General features: G+C 37.8%; 1 protein-coding gene across 3 annotated transcripts in view; it reads right to left on the reverse strand.

The window, feature by feature from the left end:
• Positions 1–7,487: 7,487 nt before the first annotated feature.
• The window catches only part of POLR3A (RNA polymerase III subunit A), a 38,861-nt gene continuing 28,887 nt past the window's right edge, over positions 7,488–17,461 (reverse strand). For 2 of the 3 annotated variants that reach the window (XM_050898819.1, XM_050898818.1), the window contains 7 exons: positions 16,821–16,914; positions 16,618–16,710; positions 15,973–16,137; positions 15,128–15,292; positions 14,671–14,802; positions 13,181–13,313; positions 7,488–9,442 (listed from right to left, as the gene is read on the reverse strand). In XM_050898819.1, coding sequence (XP_050754776.1) covers positions 9,294–9,442; positions 13,181–13,313; positions 14,671–14,802; positions 15,128–15,292; positions 15,973–16,137; positions 16,618–16,710; positions 16,821–16,914 — 931 coding nt within the window. In that variant the 3' untranslated portion in view covers positions 7,488–9,293. Of the gene's footprint in view, positions 9,443–13,180; positions 13,314–14,670; positions 14,803–15,127; positions 15,293–15,972; positions 16,138–16,617; positions 16,711–16,820; positions 16,915–17,461 lie in introns of those variants that run through there. The other variant, XM_050898820.1, reaches the window with a different exon arrangement.

A 17,461-nucleotide genomic window follows, 5' to 3' on the forward strand; every position in this document is an offset into this window, starting at 1 on the left:
CTACATCTCACAACACAAATGTAAAAATTAAACATTCAACAGTTCAAGTTGACTAGTATTTTTTAGAGACAAATGCCATAAAAGTAGTTTAGAACTTAAATTATTATAAATGCCAAGATTTGTCAGAATTGAACAACAAACAAAAAAACCCAACTCCCAAAGCAAACAGAAAATCCCCACCTCGATACTAAATGGAAAAGAACATGTACAGCATGGCCCAGAATAAGCAGAAACATCTGAGAAAGTCCTGAGCGGCACGGAAGCCTTAAAAGGGATTTAGGTTAAAATGATTCTTTCTGGATCAAGTGTGCAGCAATGATGTTTAGAGAAGTGTTGTGCAACTGTTTGAAACTTATAAAGATGCATTAACTAGTGGGAGTTTGATGGATAGAAATATTTAATATAACGCATATATCAAAGCTCATCCAGTTCTGCTGAGTTAGAGTTCTCTAATTGGTTTCCAGGGGACTTGGATTAAGCCCCAATTTGGTAATAAAAATACCGTGCAAAAGAATAACTGAAATAAAAAGTCTCCAAGTCTGCTAAGGATATTCCATGAAGGATAAATACACTTCATCAGCAAGGCAAGCCAAATATTATCCTTTTTACCGTGGGCTATTTGTACCGCTAGAATTTTTTTCCCTTAACTCATCTTCAGAGCTGCCACCCTCCCCCTCCCAGAATATTAATGGCAGCAAAGAGCTTCACTGCTTTGCTCTCTCCTTTTCCTGCTGAAGTCAGTGTCTGTCTTGCAGCTGACCTCAAAGGCAGCAACTTCTAGCCTTTTTCTGCTTTCTTTGGAAGATGAAAGAATAAAAAGAACTATACACGGCAGATGCTAATCACATTGTTTAATCCACACATCCCGGCAATAAAAACCTAGGAAGACAAGTACGTGCCATTTACTAAGTCTTCTGTATAGTGTGTAAGGTTTCACAAGCACAGTCCCTTCACTCACCTTGATGATTCTATCATCTCCTCTCACAACCATGTTGCTAAGGAGAGACTGTTATCATTTAATAGTCTTTAATAGACTGAATCTAAACTACAGAGAGCCTAAAGATTTCCCCAGGTCATACAAGTGTTCGGCAGCAAGTTCACTGATTCTACATGTGCCAACTACCTACCAAGCTGCTGTGCTAATCATCGCTTCTCCTTATTTTTATTCTCAACAGAATACATACAAACACAAGCAAGGGAAACAACATTGGTGTCAGGTAAGTGGGAAGGACCAGAAGCAGGCTAAAGAGTCAAGTAAGTGGAGAATTAAAGAGCTGAATACAGTTTTCAGTGCTGACAGAGCCACAAGAAGCAAGGATGCCTTTCATTTCAGTTTACAGTACGAACACTTTCCCTTATATAATAAGGGCATTTTTTTCAAAAGTTATTTGACCATATTTGTAATTTTGATGGCAGTAAATTTCCACATCCAGATGTGCTGAGGAGGTTTTTCCTTGAGTAATTTAATTATCCTCCAGGCAAAGGTTCACAGTAACCTTGCACGGCTGAGTTGAAGCCAGCCAGTGGTACAGTATGGTTGACATAGCACTGCCATAGGGAAGCGGTGTCACCAGCAGTGACAGTCACTACAGGCCCAGAAGGGAGGAATCTGTGTGAGAAACGAGGACAAGCAGAAAGAAATGTAAAGGGGAACTAAAAAATGCACAGCAGTGGCATAAGTCAGAAGAACTAAATATCTTCTTAAAAATGGAAGTTTAAAGGAAGCCTGTGATGTCACTGGAAAATACCTGCATGAGCTGAAAATCTGGAAGAATGGCAGATGGGAAAGGGAACGAGTTGTTGTGTGGGCTTGTCAAGGTACCTACATATACAGCAAACATTTTAGCATCATTGCATTGGAAAAGTGCAGGGGTCAGGGTAGGGTAAGGAGCGAGGTGTGTCCTTCCTTCCAGAGTGTCCATGAAAGAGATCCCCTACCCACTGTGCCCTTCAGCAATGAGTCACACAATATCGCTGCTGGTGCTTCAGGCCTGCACCATGATATGGCCAAGGCCATCCTCGTCACTCCAAAGACCATCAGCAGTTTACAACAGAGATGCTGTGAATCAGCCTGAGTCAGAGAATCCCCTGTCTGTGAGCGTGTATTGCTCAGGCTGAAGGACTTCATTCTGTAGAAAAGGGGACTTTAAGAAGCAACTGCTATATGAAGTAACAGAAGAGAAAATAATATCACAGGGTTACAAACAGGGATGAATCACACCATACTGCTAACCAATTCTTCTCAGAAACCAACAAAACCCTGAATAATAAATCAAGTCAAATAATTTTTAAGTCTCACACCTAATTCTGGCATTTTCTGGGACTCCTAAAGTTTACCGGCACAGTCTCACTATTGCTTTGCATTTCTTGGCAATTAATTTTCTTTAGTTTGTTTTTAAAAATCTGCACAATTTAACATTTAAAAGGGGTGCATGTAGATAAAATTGCCATACGTATTGAAAGATTAGCCAACCAACACCCACTTTCACAAAAAGGAGAATAAAATGCCTGTGGTTAATAATCCAGATACCTGCTGCTTTCCTAACAGCTTCATTTCTGGTCAACAATGTCTCCAACTGACAAAACATAGCCATCATGGAGGAGAAAGGAACATGGTATGAAATCCTGTGGGGTACCCCAGCTTTCTGTGGACCATGAAAGCCACAGTCACAGAGGCACCTGCATGTCCTCTTTTATCCATGGACTAAAACTCCTCAGCGCTATCCGGCTTTGAAATCAACAAGATGATAGCACTGTGACGGCATACATTCATTGCAAATACTCTTCTTTTTTTAACAACAACAAAAATCTATATAGAATAGCTTTCCTTTTCAAACCTCAGTGAATTATCCATCTGATCTTCATAGATGTTGTAGCCTCTCTTCTAGTGGGAGACACAACACTAGGAATTTAATTGATGTAATTTCTGTATCTTGGCCCAATAGCAGGACTTATGTATTATTAAACACTCCTCAAATAAGGATTTTACAGGAATGCGTCTGATCTACAGGTATCAACACTAAAAGACAGATTCCTATTTGCCCCCCAGTTATAGATATGATCTTCCATGTGGACTGTACCAGAACCCAACGTGCACAGGAGTTTTTACACTTAACTGTAGCATATTGCTGTAGTTAAGGAGCTGTAATTGTGTACAGTTGGTTGAAAGAGTATTATAACCAAACAGATGTAGTAACTGAAGGAAATAATTCAGAGTTTTTAGTCATTATTAATAGTCACCTAATGAATGAATGATGATTTAACTATCAGTTGTCACGGCCAGTGACAGTAATCTCCAGTACAAATGACAAAATCTTAGTTCTCAGGAATACACATCCTTTTTCCAGCTATTTCCATCACTTCACTGGGACTCCTTGTAGAGATTACAAATATCTGTGTGTCACTTTACCTAGCTAGCACCTTTCTGTTCCCCCCCCCCCCCAAACAGATATGAACTTCCACTCTACTCTGCTTCCATATCCCCTTGCTTATCTTTGCATTCCCTGTCTTGTCAGCTTTCTTCCCTCTATCCTCAACACCTGCAGAAACCACCATATTCCTGTGCAACGTCAGTCACACCTACCGTCATTGCTTCCAAAAGGAACATGCAGTTATTCCTGGCTCGGACTCACAAGACAGACTCTTTGGATTAAGAAATACCTTTTACCACCTGATGCACACAGTGGCTTTACATATAACTAGAAGAAACCGTGGTGGTGAAGACAACGCTATATTCAAAGTGGCTCATGACCAACAGAATCCCTAAGCACAGCCAGTCAATACCAACTATGATATATATATGATGGGAACTAACAAAGCTACAGGCATCCCTGTAGCTTTCAGACATTAAAGTGGAAGTCATCTTTCATAAATCTTGCTGTTTTCAGCTGTCTGTACACAGAGAAGACCACCTGTTTCATATTAGTTTCAGTCCTAAACATTGGTCTCTTGCATCTCTCAGCATCACCTTCAAGTGTTTTTAATACAGCCTTGCTTTGGGGTTCTGCAGCAGCTGAAGAATGTGAGATGCTACCCAGCGAGCTGCCAGAACTTCATGCTTCAGAGAAGCTCTTGAGGCTATATTTAAGAATATAGCAGAAAATGAATGCAGATTGTAACAATCACTGCTGCATGGAAAATGCTGCGACAAAAGACACGTCCCCTTTCCAGTACAGACACGCTGTTCTCCCATTTGCCAGGAGCAACTCCCTGTGTTCCTTTGGTAATGACTACAGCCTTCTGCTTAAATGCTACTTTTTTGTTTGTTTGTTTGTTTGTTTGAAGCCAGATGGGGCAAAAGATAAGCAAGTTCTTACTAATTCGTGAAAAAGCATGTCTGGGCTCTGTTTTCTCCTTCTTAGGAAAATGAATTCCCTTAATCTCCTTCCTCACGTATATGATTTTAACAAGTAACCTTCCTTCTCATAGTTGTATTTCAGCTCTGATATTGCAAAAACCATTTTTAACAGAAAAATGAAGAATTGCTACCCAAACAGCTCTTTTCCCAAAACAAAACGCTGCTCTCTAGTGGAAGATGATGATATGATCTAACTTCATTAGAAGGATGTTTTAAAAATTCTCATTTTATCAGTTACCGGAAACCTTAATTCATTTTCACAAGCACTGACATACAAGAATAGTAGGGCTGGTTTGTTTTATTTCAGTCTTTCAGATTGTCCTGTGAGACTTTGGTATTTATTCCTCAAGATAAATTTGCTATGCATTTATATCAATACTGTAATCACATCCAAATAACCTGCCAAGTATTTGTGCCTTAAAATATTAACACATTTTCTAATTTGATCCCTTTTAATTTTTCTGTTCTTAGACAATATAAAAAACACCGGCCATTTTTTCTTATTTTCTTATGTTTTTTCCACATATTTAATTACTGACAGACTTTTCTAGGTCTGAATACATAACTTTAGCTAACCATTTTGAAGATACAACATCCATCAGTTACATTCACAGAAGAATTTAGGCAAATATGCAGATACTATGAAAATCTTTATCCTGTTTGCTATGGGTCTCTAAAGACATTCCTGTCTGTAAGCACAGTGACACAAAATTGAGGAATTACCTGTTGCAGTGGTTCCTTCACCTTATAGTGAAACAGTGACAAGTGGTCAGACATCAAGGAGTATTTGTCCTGAAGGAATCAAATTTTATCCTACTTGTAGTTAATTTATAAAATACAGCATTCATTTGCCTTTTTTTTTTTTTAAAGCATAGATTAAGCAAAAAAAAGGAATAACCCTCCATATGAAATTTCTTCAAGTTATGGACCAAAGCAGCAGTTTTAGATTTATTCCCAGCTTTCCATATTCACAACATGAAATCTATATAGCACATGCTTCTGGTTTTTTATCTCTCTGCAGGTAAGAGAGATGTAGTTTCCTGATAAACATACTAAGAAAGTACTTTATTACTTTTTTTTTTAAATGAAGTGCCTTTTCAAAAAAAATTGCTCTCTGCTTATTGGTTTACTAATTAACTTTAACCACAATTTTTGCCTGCATACTTCTTCCACCTTAAGTACTCTTCCCATCAAATACAAATACTAGGGGGAGAGAACAGTAATTTGTCAAAGGGTATAGGTTAAGCAGTCATGGATTGCTAATGAGGTTTACACTAATCTGCAAAAACTATAATCCTGTCAGGTCTATATCTAGTCTTCTGTCAAAATTATGTAGGCTATATACATTGTAGAATATTATTATACAGGCTTGCAAAAGCACTTCAGCTTAACTTCAGCCACCAGCAGCTGAGGCCACACATGCTGCCCAGCCAGCCCTGTCCAGCTCCACAGCAAACGGCTGCGGCCCCTGGACACGTGCTTGTCTTCCCTGAATGTTCTTAGCCGCATCTTGCCATCCATACAGGCGTCACCGAAATGTATTTCACAGCAAATACCGAACCCTCCTGCAATAGTCTCGGGAAGTAGAGGTTTACTTAGCTTCTCCATTTGATTTCTTCATTGTCCTCTCCCCCTTCACTTACACTTCTGCTCCTGTTCTGCTCTGTTCCCATCGCTGACAAGCTGCTGCCCTCACCGCCGAGCTCAGCTGATCCCTTGGTACGAGCAGTGCACTCCAGGCTCTGCCATCTGAGTTGTCACCAGACGAGCAGGTCATTTTCTCTGTTCCAATCAGAGGGACCAAAGGTGGGGTTTCCTTCGCTTGTTTTTAGGGCACAGAGAGACATACAGAAGCTCCCTCCATCTCCAAGTAATTATTCAGCCACTCATTGGTAGACAGAAAGAAAAGTGGAGATGCAAGGGGTTTTTTTCCACACATAAAATCCAGAACTACTAATCTTGAAAGAATACAAATGAACAACGTATCTGCTTTGCCATTTACTTGAGATTAAGACAGAAAATGGTTTTCACAAGTTTTAGTGCAAGTCACACAGTAAAGTATTTTCAGCAGACCTCACTGGGGGGCGGGGGGATGCGTGGAAATCAAGGATCAGTTTATAAATAATGACTTATCAAGGAGTTTCTAAGCCTGACAATTAAGGAAAAGTTTGCATTTGTTTTAAAACAGATGAAAAAATATGGAGAAAATTAGAAATCAGGATATGGATATTGATAATTAAGTTAATGAATTTTGGTAGCCAATCCTTGCTTTCTTAAAAATACGCCATCAGCAGCACCAAAAATGAACCCGGGTTCCCATCTCAGGCCTCCCACTTGCAGCTGCCCGTGCTGCCTGCCTGCTGCACCATTGGCTATGCAGGTCATACTTGAGATTCTTCAGCAGCCCTACTATTCTAAGTTCAATGCCTATGTTCTACAGGAGCTGGACGACATTTAAAATTGTAAGGGCATCTGGTGATGAAATTTGAATGATAGTACCTAATTGTTCCCATAACCTAATTACAGAGATTTTAGCATTAACTTCACAAATGTTTTTACTGTAATAATGTTTGTGCACACTGTAGTAAACAAACAATTCTGAGACATCATAAATGAATCAGTGATGCTTCTCCATGGAAAGACATGTTGGCTGTCTGGGATGTTCTGTTCTAGGGCTTCTACTGTCATCTAGTAATTTTTCAGAAATAAATTGCCTGAAAATTTTAATTAAAATGTAAATTTTAGGAATATCCCAAAGTTCTATTTCATTAACCATTAAAACTGACCCTTAAAAAAAGCTGCTTATGAGTGAAATCCAACAGCTAATTCATTTACTGACTGTACAGAAATACCAACAATAATTTCTAATTCTGGGTTCTTGTAAACAACCTATTTTTGGCTGAAATACTTATGAAGTGCATAGCCTGCTCAGAGGGCAAGATGTGTTTATATTTACTTTAAGCAAGATAGGCTTTATATTACACATTCATTTAGGTTGTAAATACCCAAGATTTAAGCTTAATAATTCTCAACTGTCTTAACTAAGCAAATGAGGGAGATGGAGGTTAGATCATCCATAAATTAATTATGCACAAATATAATGCATCAATAAACAAGCACAAGGTTTACATTTTCTTTATCTCTGCCTTTCTTTATTGTCAAATTAAAGACAACAATAACAGATGTAATTTACTGAATACTTTTAACACATACAAGAGAGTAAAAAAAAAAGCAGCGGTTACTCATTCCAAGACCAACTCCACCCATTTACACCTTCAGAAGAATCTTTATTCACAAAAATACCAAGCACTTTCAGTAGAATTTCCCATGATAAAATGAAGTACTTATCCACAGGAAAGGTTTATGGGCTTTCTCTCCATTTGGCCCCTACCTGTCTTACACTTACATCTTTAAAAAGAAAGAGAGCTAGACTTCTATACAGACAAATCAGTAAGTGGCAATCTCACTGAGATCACAAAGACAATTTAAATGTATTCTCAAATTTCTGTTGTTAGAAGGGAGATAGCAAAATATATATGGCTTTTAGAGCAGATACTAAATGCTTTACATCCTCAATCTTTACCCTGCCAAAATCTAGGCAGAAGTATATCTTTGTATCCCATCAAAAACACAAAATAATTTGAGAATAGCTATGTTGAATTTCACATCAGGTCATCTCTGCATGGAGGATGATTTAAAAAAATAAACACCGTGGCACCTTAAGACTGAAAACAACAGATTTACATTCTCTGAATGCGGTCTTACACTTTTCTTTCGGTTGCTACATGAAGACAAACTGCAGCACAAACTTGTTCATTTTCAAATGCAAGATCATTCAGCAGCCTGCTTTTACTTCATGAGAACACTTCAGCTGTTTTCTCTATTTTGTTTCTCTCCAACCTTGACCCATGTTATGAGCACACTGAATATCCAAACAATACTGAGAAGAAAACACTAGGATACTTTCCTTCCATAGCACCAGAGTAAATTTAAACATACTACACTGAAATAATTTAAAATCTATATTCATTCTGAAAACTGCTCTAGGGGACTAAAGGTTAAAATATTTTCGAATTATTTCATGGCAATGCATGAAAACAGCTTCCCTTTTGATTTCTACTTTATATATTAAAATAAAACTAGGTTGTTCAGATGATCCTGCTCAATTATGAAACCTTCCCAAAACTAAGACTGCTGTAAATCACAGATTCCAGCAGTGTAAGAGCTGCTAGAATATGAAAAGCTATTTGTAATTTGTAATGTTCTTGTAACAGTCTTCTCAGAATTTAGTAACAGCTTTACAATCTGCAGCTTCTTGCAGGTACGTCCCAAAGCAGAATCATGGGGAGGAAAACCATTTACTGGATAGTAACTTGGGATAAAAGAAAAACAATTTAAAAAACACAAGCAAAGAGCAAGTATTTCAAACACTTTCTACAGCACTCCTGAAGCTTAACTCAGTATGAATGAATCAGAGACTCAGTTCTAGCTTTCTGAAGTCACTGCTCTTAACAGCTACAGATTGACCTCTGCAGCTCCTGTTGAAAGGCCATTTCCAAATGCACTCTGTGCAAGCTCACAGAACTCTTGCAGTTTTGGTTTTATTAATCACATCTGAATACACGTGCCTAATACTGAGTTACTAAGAACTTCCACCTATTAACAACACAAAGATCTAATTCTAGCACATGAAAAAGAAAATTTTATCAGCTGAAATCCACTTTAAATTTAATTTCCACTCTCTGGTGCAGAGAAGCCTCTCCTTTCAGGGTCTGTAGTAACCACAGGTGGTAAACAATTGAGCGATTCTTTTGATAGTATTTCACTTACCAATTCACAGTTATTGAGACACACAGAACTGATAATACAAATTTCTTAATTTAAATGATGTTTTCTTGCTATTTCTTATTTTTCTATCTTGTATTATGTCCAAGTGCTATGTAACAATGGGAATATGAAATTCATTATTATCAAATATCAGAGGCCTCCTAGGAGGGGTTGATTCTTTGTCTGCTTTGTGCAGCAGCTTAAAAAGTCCCGTTCCAATATTCATCGGAATTCCCATGATGATGCACTCAGAAACACCTAGGGAAAAAACCAAACATGTTAAACATCTGAAGAGTAAGGATTTACAAAACTGTTCTCATTTGCCCATTCTGTATGCACTGCCTCTCAAATCTCCTTGAATCCCACATGTAAAGACCAAGCTCTCTTCAGTAGATAAAGTTAAATTTTATGGTCATCAGATCAGTATTTATTTAATCTGTGTTAGGTAAATTCTAGACAAGAAAAATTCAACCTAACCTGGAGACCTTCCCTAGCAATGAAAGAACTTCAGAAAGTTTGTTTTTGGAGAAGACACATTCCACTCAGGGCCAACAGCAGAAGATGCAAGCCAAAGTTACTTTATGTTCGTTCTCTGACTCAGTGCTAAGACTTCAGTCAAATCTGGCCAAGTTCCCTTGACACCCCTGCAACTTCCCAGTGCAAGAGGCATACCACTACTTTACCTATACCACTTTTTGCATTTTCACTATTCAGAAAGTGCTTGTTTTGAATTTAAAGATTTAGTCTGTCCCAATTATTTTTGATAACTACAACATTTTCACAGCAATGTGCTGACACATTTATATTTCAGATCTATTGATGTATACAACTTTTCCAAAGAACGTTCCACATTAAAAGCAATCTATCAGATACCAGTGGTTTTTTTCTCGGCATACTGTTATGATCCAAATGACACTTTCACACATTTCTCAGGAGTATAAGAATACTGTCCTTCACATAAATGTTCAAGAAAATAACAATAAATAGCTGTACCTTTAAATGCACAAAGGATGAAAACCAATTTGCTTAAAATTCTGGCAAGATTTGATTGGTAATTTAAATGTATATGAATGAAGATTCTGTATTTTTGCTCTTAAGACCATTGCTGCATTTCTACTGCCGATTTTCCAACATTATGCACTTAAAAATCTTGTGCAAAATAGAATTCTTAGGAGTCACTTACTGTTTATTTAGGCCCCTACAGCATACAGGTTACAATGGATAAAGGAAATACCTTTCTAACACCCAGCAGAATAAAACTTACCTGGTTTTGCACAATAACATTTCAAGATGAGCCAACCTCTGAACGACAGAAACTGCATTTAGATTTTGGGAATCCTTCTTCCCTTGCAAGACTTCCATGTATACAACCAGAAGCCCTTCCTCCCCAACCCCCTTTTGACTCAAGGACAAAGTAATAGTTTGCAGCATCTGACAGCAGTCATGTACAGCAGGAAACATTCGGACAGAACATGCCGCTGTAACAACCAAGTGTATGTTATATATCTGCTCAGACTAATGTATACTAGAGGCCAATGACAATCGTATTGGACAGGTGAAGATAATGATGTTGGTGGTGGAACTGCCAGCACAGCATGCTCTGCTCTAAAGACCATCGAAGACTCCTCCAGTGCAATGTCTTTTAACGCTACCAGTTATAATCTAGTGCAGATCTAAGCATCTGGCTGACAGCTATGAACTGCTGCTCTCACTTTCAGCTGGATGAAGCTAAGCAGAGATGAAGCCAGTCGTACTGCTCTTATTGCAAAGTTTATTTTTGACACTTCTCTTCCAGACCACCTCCTCATAAATGAATGTCACAGCAGTGATCTGTAGCTCTCAGTTCCCACTCTTAAGTTAGAAATTAGAGTGCTGTTGGCTACTGTTTGGGAAGGGGACAGAAAGGTAAATTGACTATATCTCTAAGCAGTGGCTTGCACTTGCTGATCCTGCTTCTACAGTGGATGCTGCTGGAACTGGATGTATTCCTCTGCTCTAGTTTCAACCCACTCTGCCCACTGAAAGGTGGCATCAGCAATTCTCAGAAGAAAATGCTTGTCTTTATATAGGTAAAGCAGGAGTCAGCTGTTCCCCATTGTCTCGGGGGGGGGGGGGGGGAAGCATCTTACAAGACAAAAGGGATTCAAAGGCCACATGGTCTAAAACTACACCCACACATTCAGGAGAAGCACTGATTTGAGATGCCATTCAGTTCAGCACCTACAGTTCATTCTGGGTACATACTTATTTTTCTTGGCAATGTTTACGATTTTTTCCTGCTCTACAGATGCAAACCCATGAGTATGTAAGAGTCTCTTTTCATAGCAATTCAAAGAGATAACTAGTGATGGCCAGGTCAGGCCTGCACTTTTTCATACAAGCAAGCCAGTATCATCTCTTCAGTTTTGGAAGACAGACAACAATTTTCTGTTTTGTCCATTCCATTTCCTTATTTGAACTAAAACATTTACATAGAAGGCAACACGAAAAGATCTTTGGTTTCCACATTATCCAAAACAAGATTTTACCAGCTCAGAGGGGACTTGAAAAAACATTTTCTTTTCCTTACTGTCCAGGATGGAATCAGTCTCCCATAGGATCTTTGCTTTAATGATGGGCAAACAATAATTTTGGCGGGGGGGCGGGGGGAGAGAGAGAGAGAGAGAGGAAAATCCCATTCACGTGGAATGCTGGACAGCCAGAAAGTGGCAGAATTCTTGAAATACAAACTGGTAATACAAAGGTTTCTAACAGATTCCAGCGATTCAGAAAATATACTGTCCACAAAGCACTGTTTAAAATTGACTACACTTTCTAAGATCACCTACAAATACATACAAACCAGTAAACCTTAACATAATACATTCACATTTTTATACTTCATTAGCACCCAGAAACTCAAAACAAGCGGTTACAGCTACAGGATGGTTGGCCTTACATAAACAGATGATGAAGAGGGTGAAACCTGCTTGACTTCTCCTTTTCTCTGTTTAACCTACTAGACAGAGACTTGTTAACAGATCATTCCAAAATATATGTAGCTTAAAGGAGAATGAAATCTGGGAGGAGTGAGGGCAAAGGAGTTTAAAAAAGACAAATAATTTCAATTCGAAATATTAGAGTACATGGCAGAAATGCAAAATTAAGAGACAAACAGAATGACAAAACCCATCTATTTGAATTTTCTGTTTGGCTGTATGTATGTGTGCATGCATGCACTTGCGTGCATGTATACATACATTTTTAAGCTTTTATCAGATTCTTTCATGAAGTCAGTGAGAACATGATTCAGTGGATGTTAATGAACTTAAAACTGAAGAACAGATATATTTAAAACGAAATTTCTCAGGACAGCGATCTCCTCTGTTCTGTTAATGAATGGAATACTAATAAACAAGGCTTCTGAATAAAAAAAACCCACCACCACAATTTGTATCTATTTACATCAGAACTAACTGAAGAGGTCAAGAACTTTGCCCTTCTCTTTATTTCTAGTTACAATTGACAAATCACATAAGCAATCATTATACACAGTATGATATTCACCTATGCTGCCTGAAACATACATGTCTTCCTACTTCTTAGTAGGAATGAAAACGAAACCTAAATTCTGAATGGGGTACTAGATTCCTTAATCAGCTCTAGGTGTTAAAGATACACAAACTTTCAAAATTGAAAAAACAGAACTACTGATAGCGGGACAAATTTCCTGGTATTGCACTGAGCTATGTGGCGAGAAGTAAAACCAAATTACTAAAAGTCTACTTTAAGAAACATGCAACAAATGTCCAACTGACTTCAAGATCTCTGATCGAGATCAGAAGTAGAGAAACATCCACCAAACTTCTAGGATCAAGTATGCATTAGCCTCGGACCTGAAGTTTTTGACATGTAAGCTGAACACAAAGCTTAACAAGGGCAAAAATCCAATGCTTTGAAGAGGTTTACAGATGCTGGGTAAGTACCACAAACTGCAACAGAATTTGCAATACCTACCACAAACAGAATCCTTCTGTCCAAAGTAGGCAGCATCAAAGAGATGGTCTGCAGTCTTTTCAAAAGAAGCCAGCATCAACACACTTTCCTTCATTTTTGCCAGTCCAAACCTAGTAATGCCCAGTACTTCACCCTTGATTGATGGAAAAACCCAAAGAAAGACTATCATAACAGTGGCTGGAGGTCAGTTATGTTTGCTAAAGAAGCAAATCAAGTGAACAACAGAAATGTAGTTTTTATTCTAACAAACACATGAAACAAGTAGTAAGTAAAAAGGTTACTATCTACAATATAGCATTGTCATAATATGCTGCTTCACAGTTAAACATCATGAAGGTTAATAGTTTGGTAGCAATCAGTATTTAAATAAAACAGAAGTGATTATTCATACACAAAAGAAGCTGTTATAAATGGTTATGAGATTTATTTTTTTTTTAAGCAAGAATATTGGAAAGATTGAAAGAAACATGGCCATGAGAAAAAACACCCAATTATAAACTAGTTGCTGAGCTACAAACTTTAGTGGGGCCTGAGAGCACTATGCAGAAGCTACTACCTATTGTCTACTGATAAATCTGACTTCAGCTGCCAGATTATAGAAGATGTTAAATCTTAATTTTTTCACTCTCCAAAAAAACCCCTAGCTTTTTAAACTAACTTGGTTTATCTCTGCCTCTGTTTCTAACAAACATCCTGATTATAACAGACTGTGCACAGAAGCACAAGTCAGAAGTACAGACAAAAGAATGCATGCTAGGAGCCCAACAAGTGTAAAATACTGGACTCTGATGCCCTTTTCCACTATTGTGTTGCAGCTCCACACAAACAGCCCTGGGGACTGCTGCAGCTCAGTACAACAAAGCCCTACAGTTTTGGGAGAAGTCAGAACTCCTTCATCCATTTTACCCAAATTAAACCCTTGCACTCTGGCAGGCAAAGTGGAAAATCTTACTTCACTAAGTGTACTCAAATCTAAAAAACATAACGGATGTGAAGGAAAGTAAGTCGATCAATAAAGAACAGATACAATTTTCTACTAACAAGTTCTGGAAGACTGTTCATTCTCTACACGTAATTTGATTCTATTTGTAACGTCTGTATCCTTTGACTCTTATAAACAGTGCAGCTGCTATGAACCACACCCCATGTGGTTTTCTGCACAGCAAGCCATAAATTGCATGCATGGTTACCCAGTTGATTATCATACCACAATTTTTAGGATTCCTATTTCCAATACGAAATTATGATTCCCTACTCATTATATCAACTTGTTGATAAGGGTTAGACCTTGTCCTCCCTACCCTCAAGAGCTAGATTAATTAAGCATTTTGTTTGATATACAAACAACAGTATTTGGTCAGTACAACTTACAATTCTTCAAAACCTGTACCTGATTTCCATCTCCCTAGCTCACCCATGCTTCTCAAACATGGTAAAATTATTTTGTACAAACAGGACAATGCAACTTTTAGAAAAAGCATAGTACAAACCTTGTAAGTCATTAGATCAGACAGCAACATAACATGTCTCCTGTCAATGCTCATACCATGGTTCACCATTGTATACTGAATCTCATTGATAATGGTGGTCCGAGCAGCTTCAATTCCTAGTGTCTTCTCTACCTACACAAGAGATTATGTTAGATTAATGAAGAACCAAATGCCTGGAGCAAGTATATTCCTGGAACAAATACCATCTCATGTCAGATAATACTGCATTTCCATTACTACCCTTTGCATTTCTCCGTTTTAAAAATATTCATAGAAAAAGCTTCTTTGAAGTGAACAGTGTTGCCAGTCGAATTATTCTCTTGTATTAATGCATTCTGCCAAGTATTAGTGAAATCAGGCTTGATTAGATATCAACTTCTGCATCTGAACACAAACAAGCACTTATAATAAAGATGCTACGGGGAAAAAAACCCCACAGTACCCATTTGAACATTACCTCGTAAGTGTTGTTAGAGGACGTTTTTGTTCCTTTCACTCCGTGAGTAGCCATAACAGCTCGCAGATTATCACCTTCAACTAGAAGTTTATATTTTTCCTTTCCACTTTGTTCATCAATATGAATGACAGCTCGGGAAACCTCTGGTATACCTTGCACTACAACCTTCACAAAACAAAAAACCTAGTAACTTTGATGTGTACAGTAATGCAGTATAAAAGGGTAACCCTTATCAGCATTCAAACCTATTTAGAAACTCTAGTCTTTGGAGTAAATGCTCAATCAAAATACATATGAAGTAAGATTTCCTGTGGTTAAATACACTAGTGCAAATGTGACATTCACACTGTATTATAAACCTTACTCACTACCTACATTTTATATTTTATGCCAGATATCCTTACACTCAGACCTGGGTCTCTGAATGGTGGTAGACCCACACAACTGAAAGGACATCCTGCCAATAATAAGGTTCACTTATCACTATTTCTAAAATCCAAAGTAGACAGTCTCCTCACAGAAAGCTGCAAAAGTGTCAGATACTGTCATGTGGTTCAATTCTAGATGCAGCTGGAAGAAGATGTAACTATTTCATGCAACGGCTGCACTTGGAATGCTTCAGTAAATGTTGTAAGGAAAGTATCAAGGCTTCAATTTATTTATAAAGATCAGTAATGAGGCTTAGTTTCAGCTATAAAGCAATGGCATCGCAATCTAAGAGTCATGGATTCAGACTATCTTCATTGTCAATACTGACAAGAATTATTTTGTCTTCCCGCCATAGAACCCCGAATTATTATTACTGATTACGTCCCACAAAAGCATGAGACAGTCTTTGTTTTTACCTTTGGTAGTTCTTCCTTCAGGGACTGCAATACATAATACATTGAACTCTTGCTATTTTCACGAGGGGTCACACATACAACTGCTTCTCCATGGACAGCAACATCCCCAGGCTTTACTCTGAGTTTAGATATGCAAATAGAGTAGCGCACAGTCTCCGCATTCACCTGTGGCAAAAGTCAGCCAGCAAACATCAGGGTATCTCTCTTAGCGTATATAAATCTGCTCAAATACATGCAGCAGTCTTTCAACAGAATATAAAAAGTATAACGTAGAAAAATACACAAAAATTGTTACTCTTGTAAATTGCATGAAATACTATCCTATGCTGAGGGTACCAGCCTATATGTTACCTAATGGACAGAAATGGCATCCTTGTATTTAGCAAGACGCCAAGACATGAATGTATGTTCTCTCATTTCCAAATAAAGGAAAAATTATTCACTTTACAAGGAAAAAAAAGGTGGGTGGGTGGGAAATCCAGACATAATGTAGCCACCGGCCATCCTTTGTTCACTTTTTTTTTTTTTTTTTTTTTTTTTTTTTTTTTAAACTTCCACTCATCAGGAGTGGAAGTTTCTGAGACAGGATTGAGACCCTTTGGAACTTACCCAAGGCATATTCTCCATAAGAACTGAACAACTCACCTCTAATCTCAGTAGTCTAATGCGCTCTAAAGACAGCTTCACTAGGATGAAACAATCGTCTGGAAGAAACACTTCCTCAATATATTCTGAAATCTTTAAGAGATAAGGATTAAATACTTAGCATGTGAAAATGGTTGAAATGCCCCATAGCAATTGGCTAGTGTCTACATTTAAAGCATTAGCAGTAATACAATTTTTCCTACCTCTCCTAATAAAGTTTTCTCAATTCTTCCTTTAACCAGACGGGCAAAATCAGGATCATCATCTTTGTCCAACTGTGCTGTTATAATAGGGGTGCTACAAAGAATAAACACACAAAAAAAACCAGTTAGGAAATCGCTCAGCTAGATTACAGATGGCAATTTGAATTACAGCTTGCCTTATGCAACCAATCTAGAGTAGTATTTAATAAGATAAAGAGACCTTCAGCTTCCTCAGGTACATTTAAGAAAATTATTGTTCATTTACTTCAGGCTAGTAAAAACAAGCACACACAGAACAGATTATAAGACAACAGACTAGTGACTATTTTCAAGGCATACACTATTCTAGTATTATTTAAGTATGGCTTCATGGATACCTAGGAATAGGTATGCTTCAACTACCGCTAAACACCAGAAAGTTTCACAATATATGAGACACCTAACAAAATATTAAACTTGGTAAGTAACCACTTTACCTCATTTGATTGTCAGAAAAATAAAACTCATCTCTGGCCCTAAGTATCACTTAGTTGGACAGACATTAGATCTTTCATGTTTCAGTATTCCATGGATTAAATGTTGTCTAGTATATTACTGAGAACAGGGAAATGCTATCGCATATTGCAAATTTATCCATCAGG

Source organism: Gymnogyps californianus, chromosome 6, assembly GCF_018139145.2.
Source record: "Gymnogyps californianus isolate 813 chromosome 6, ASM1813914v2, whole genome shotgun sequence".
Lineage (NCBI taxonomy): Eukaryota > Metazoa > Chordata > Aves > Accipitriformes > Cathartidae > Gymnogyps > Gymnogyps californianus.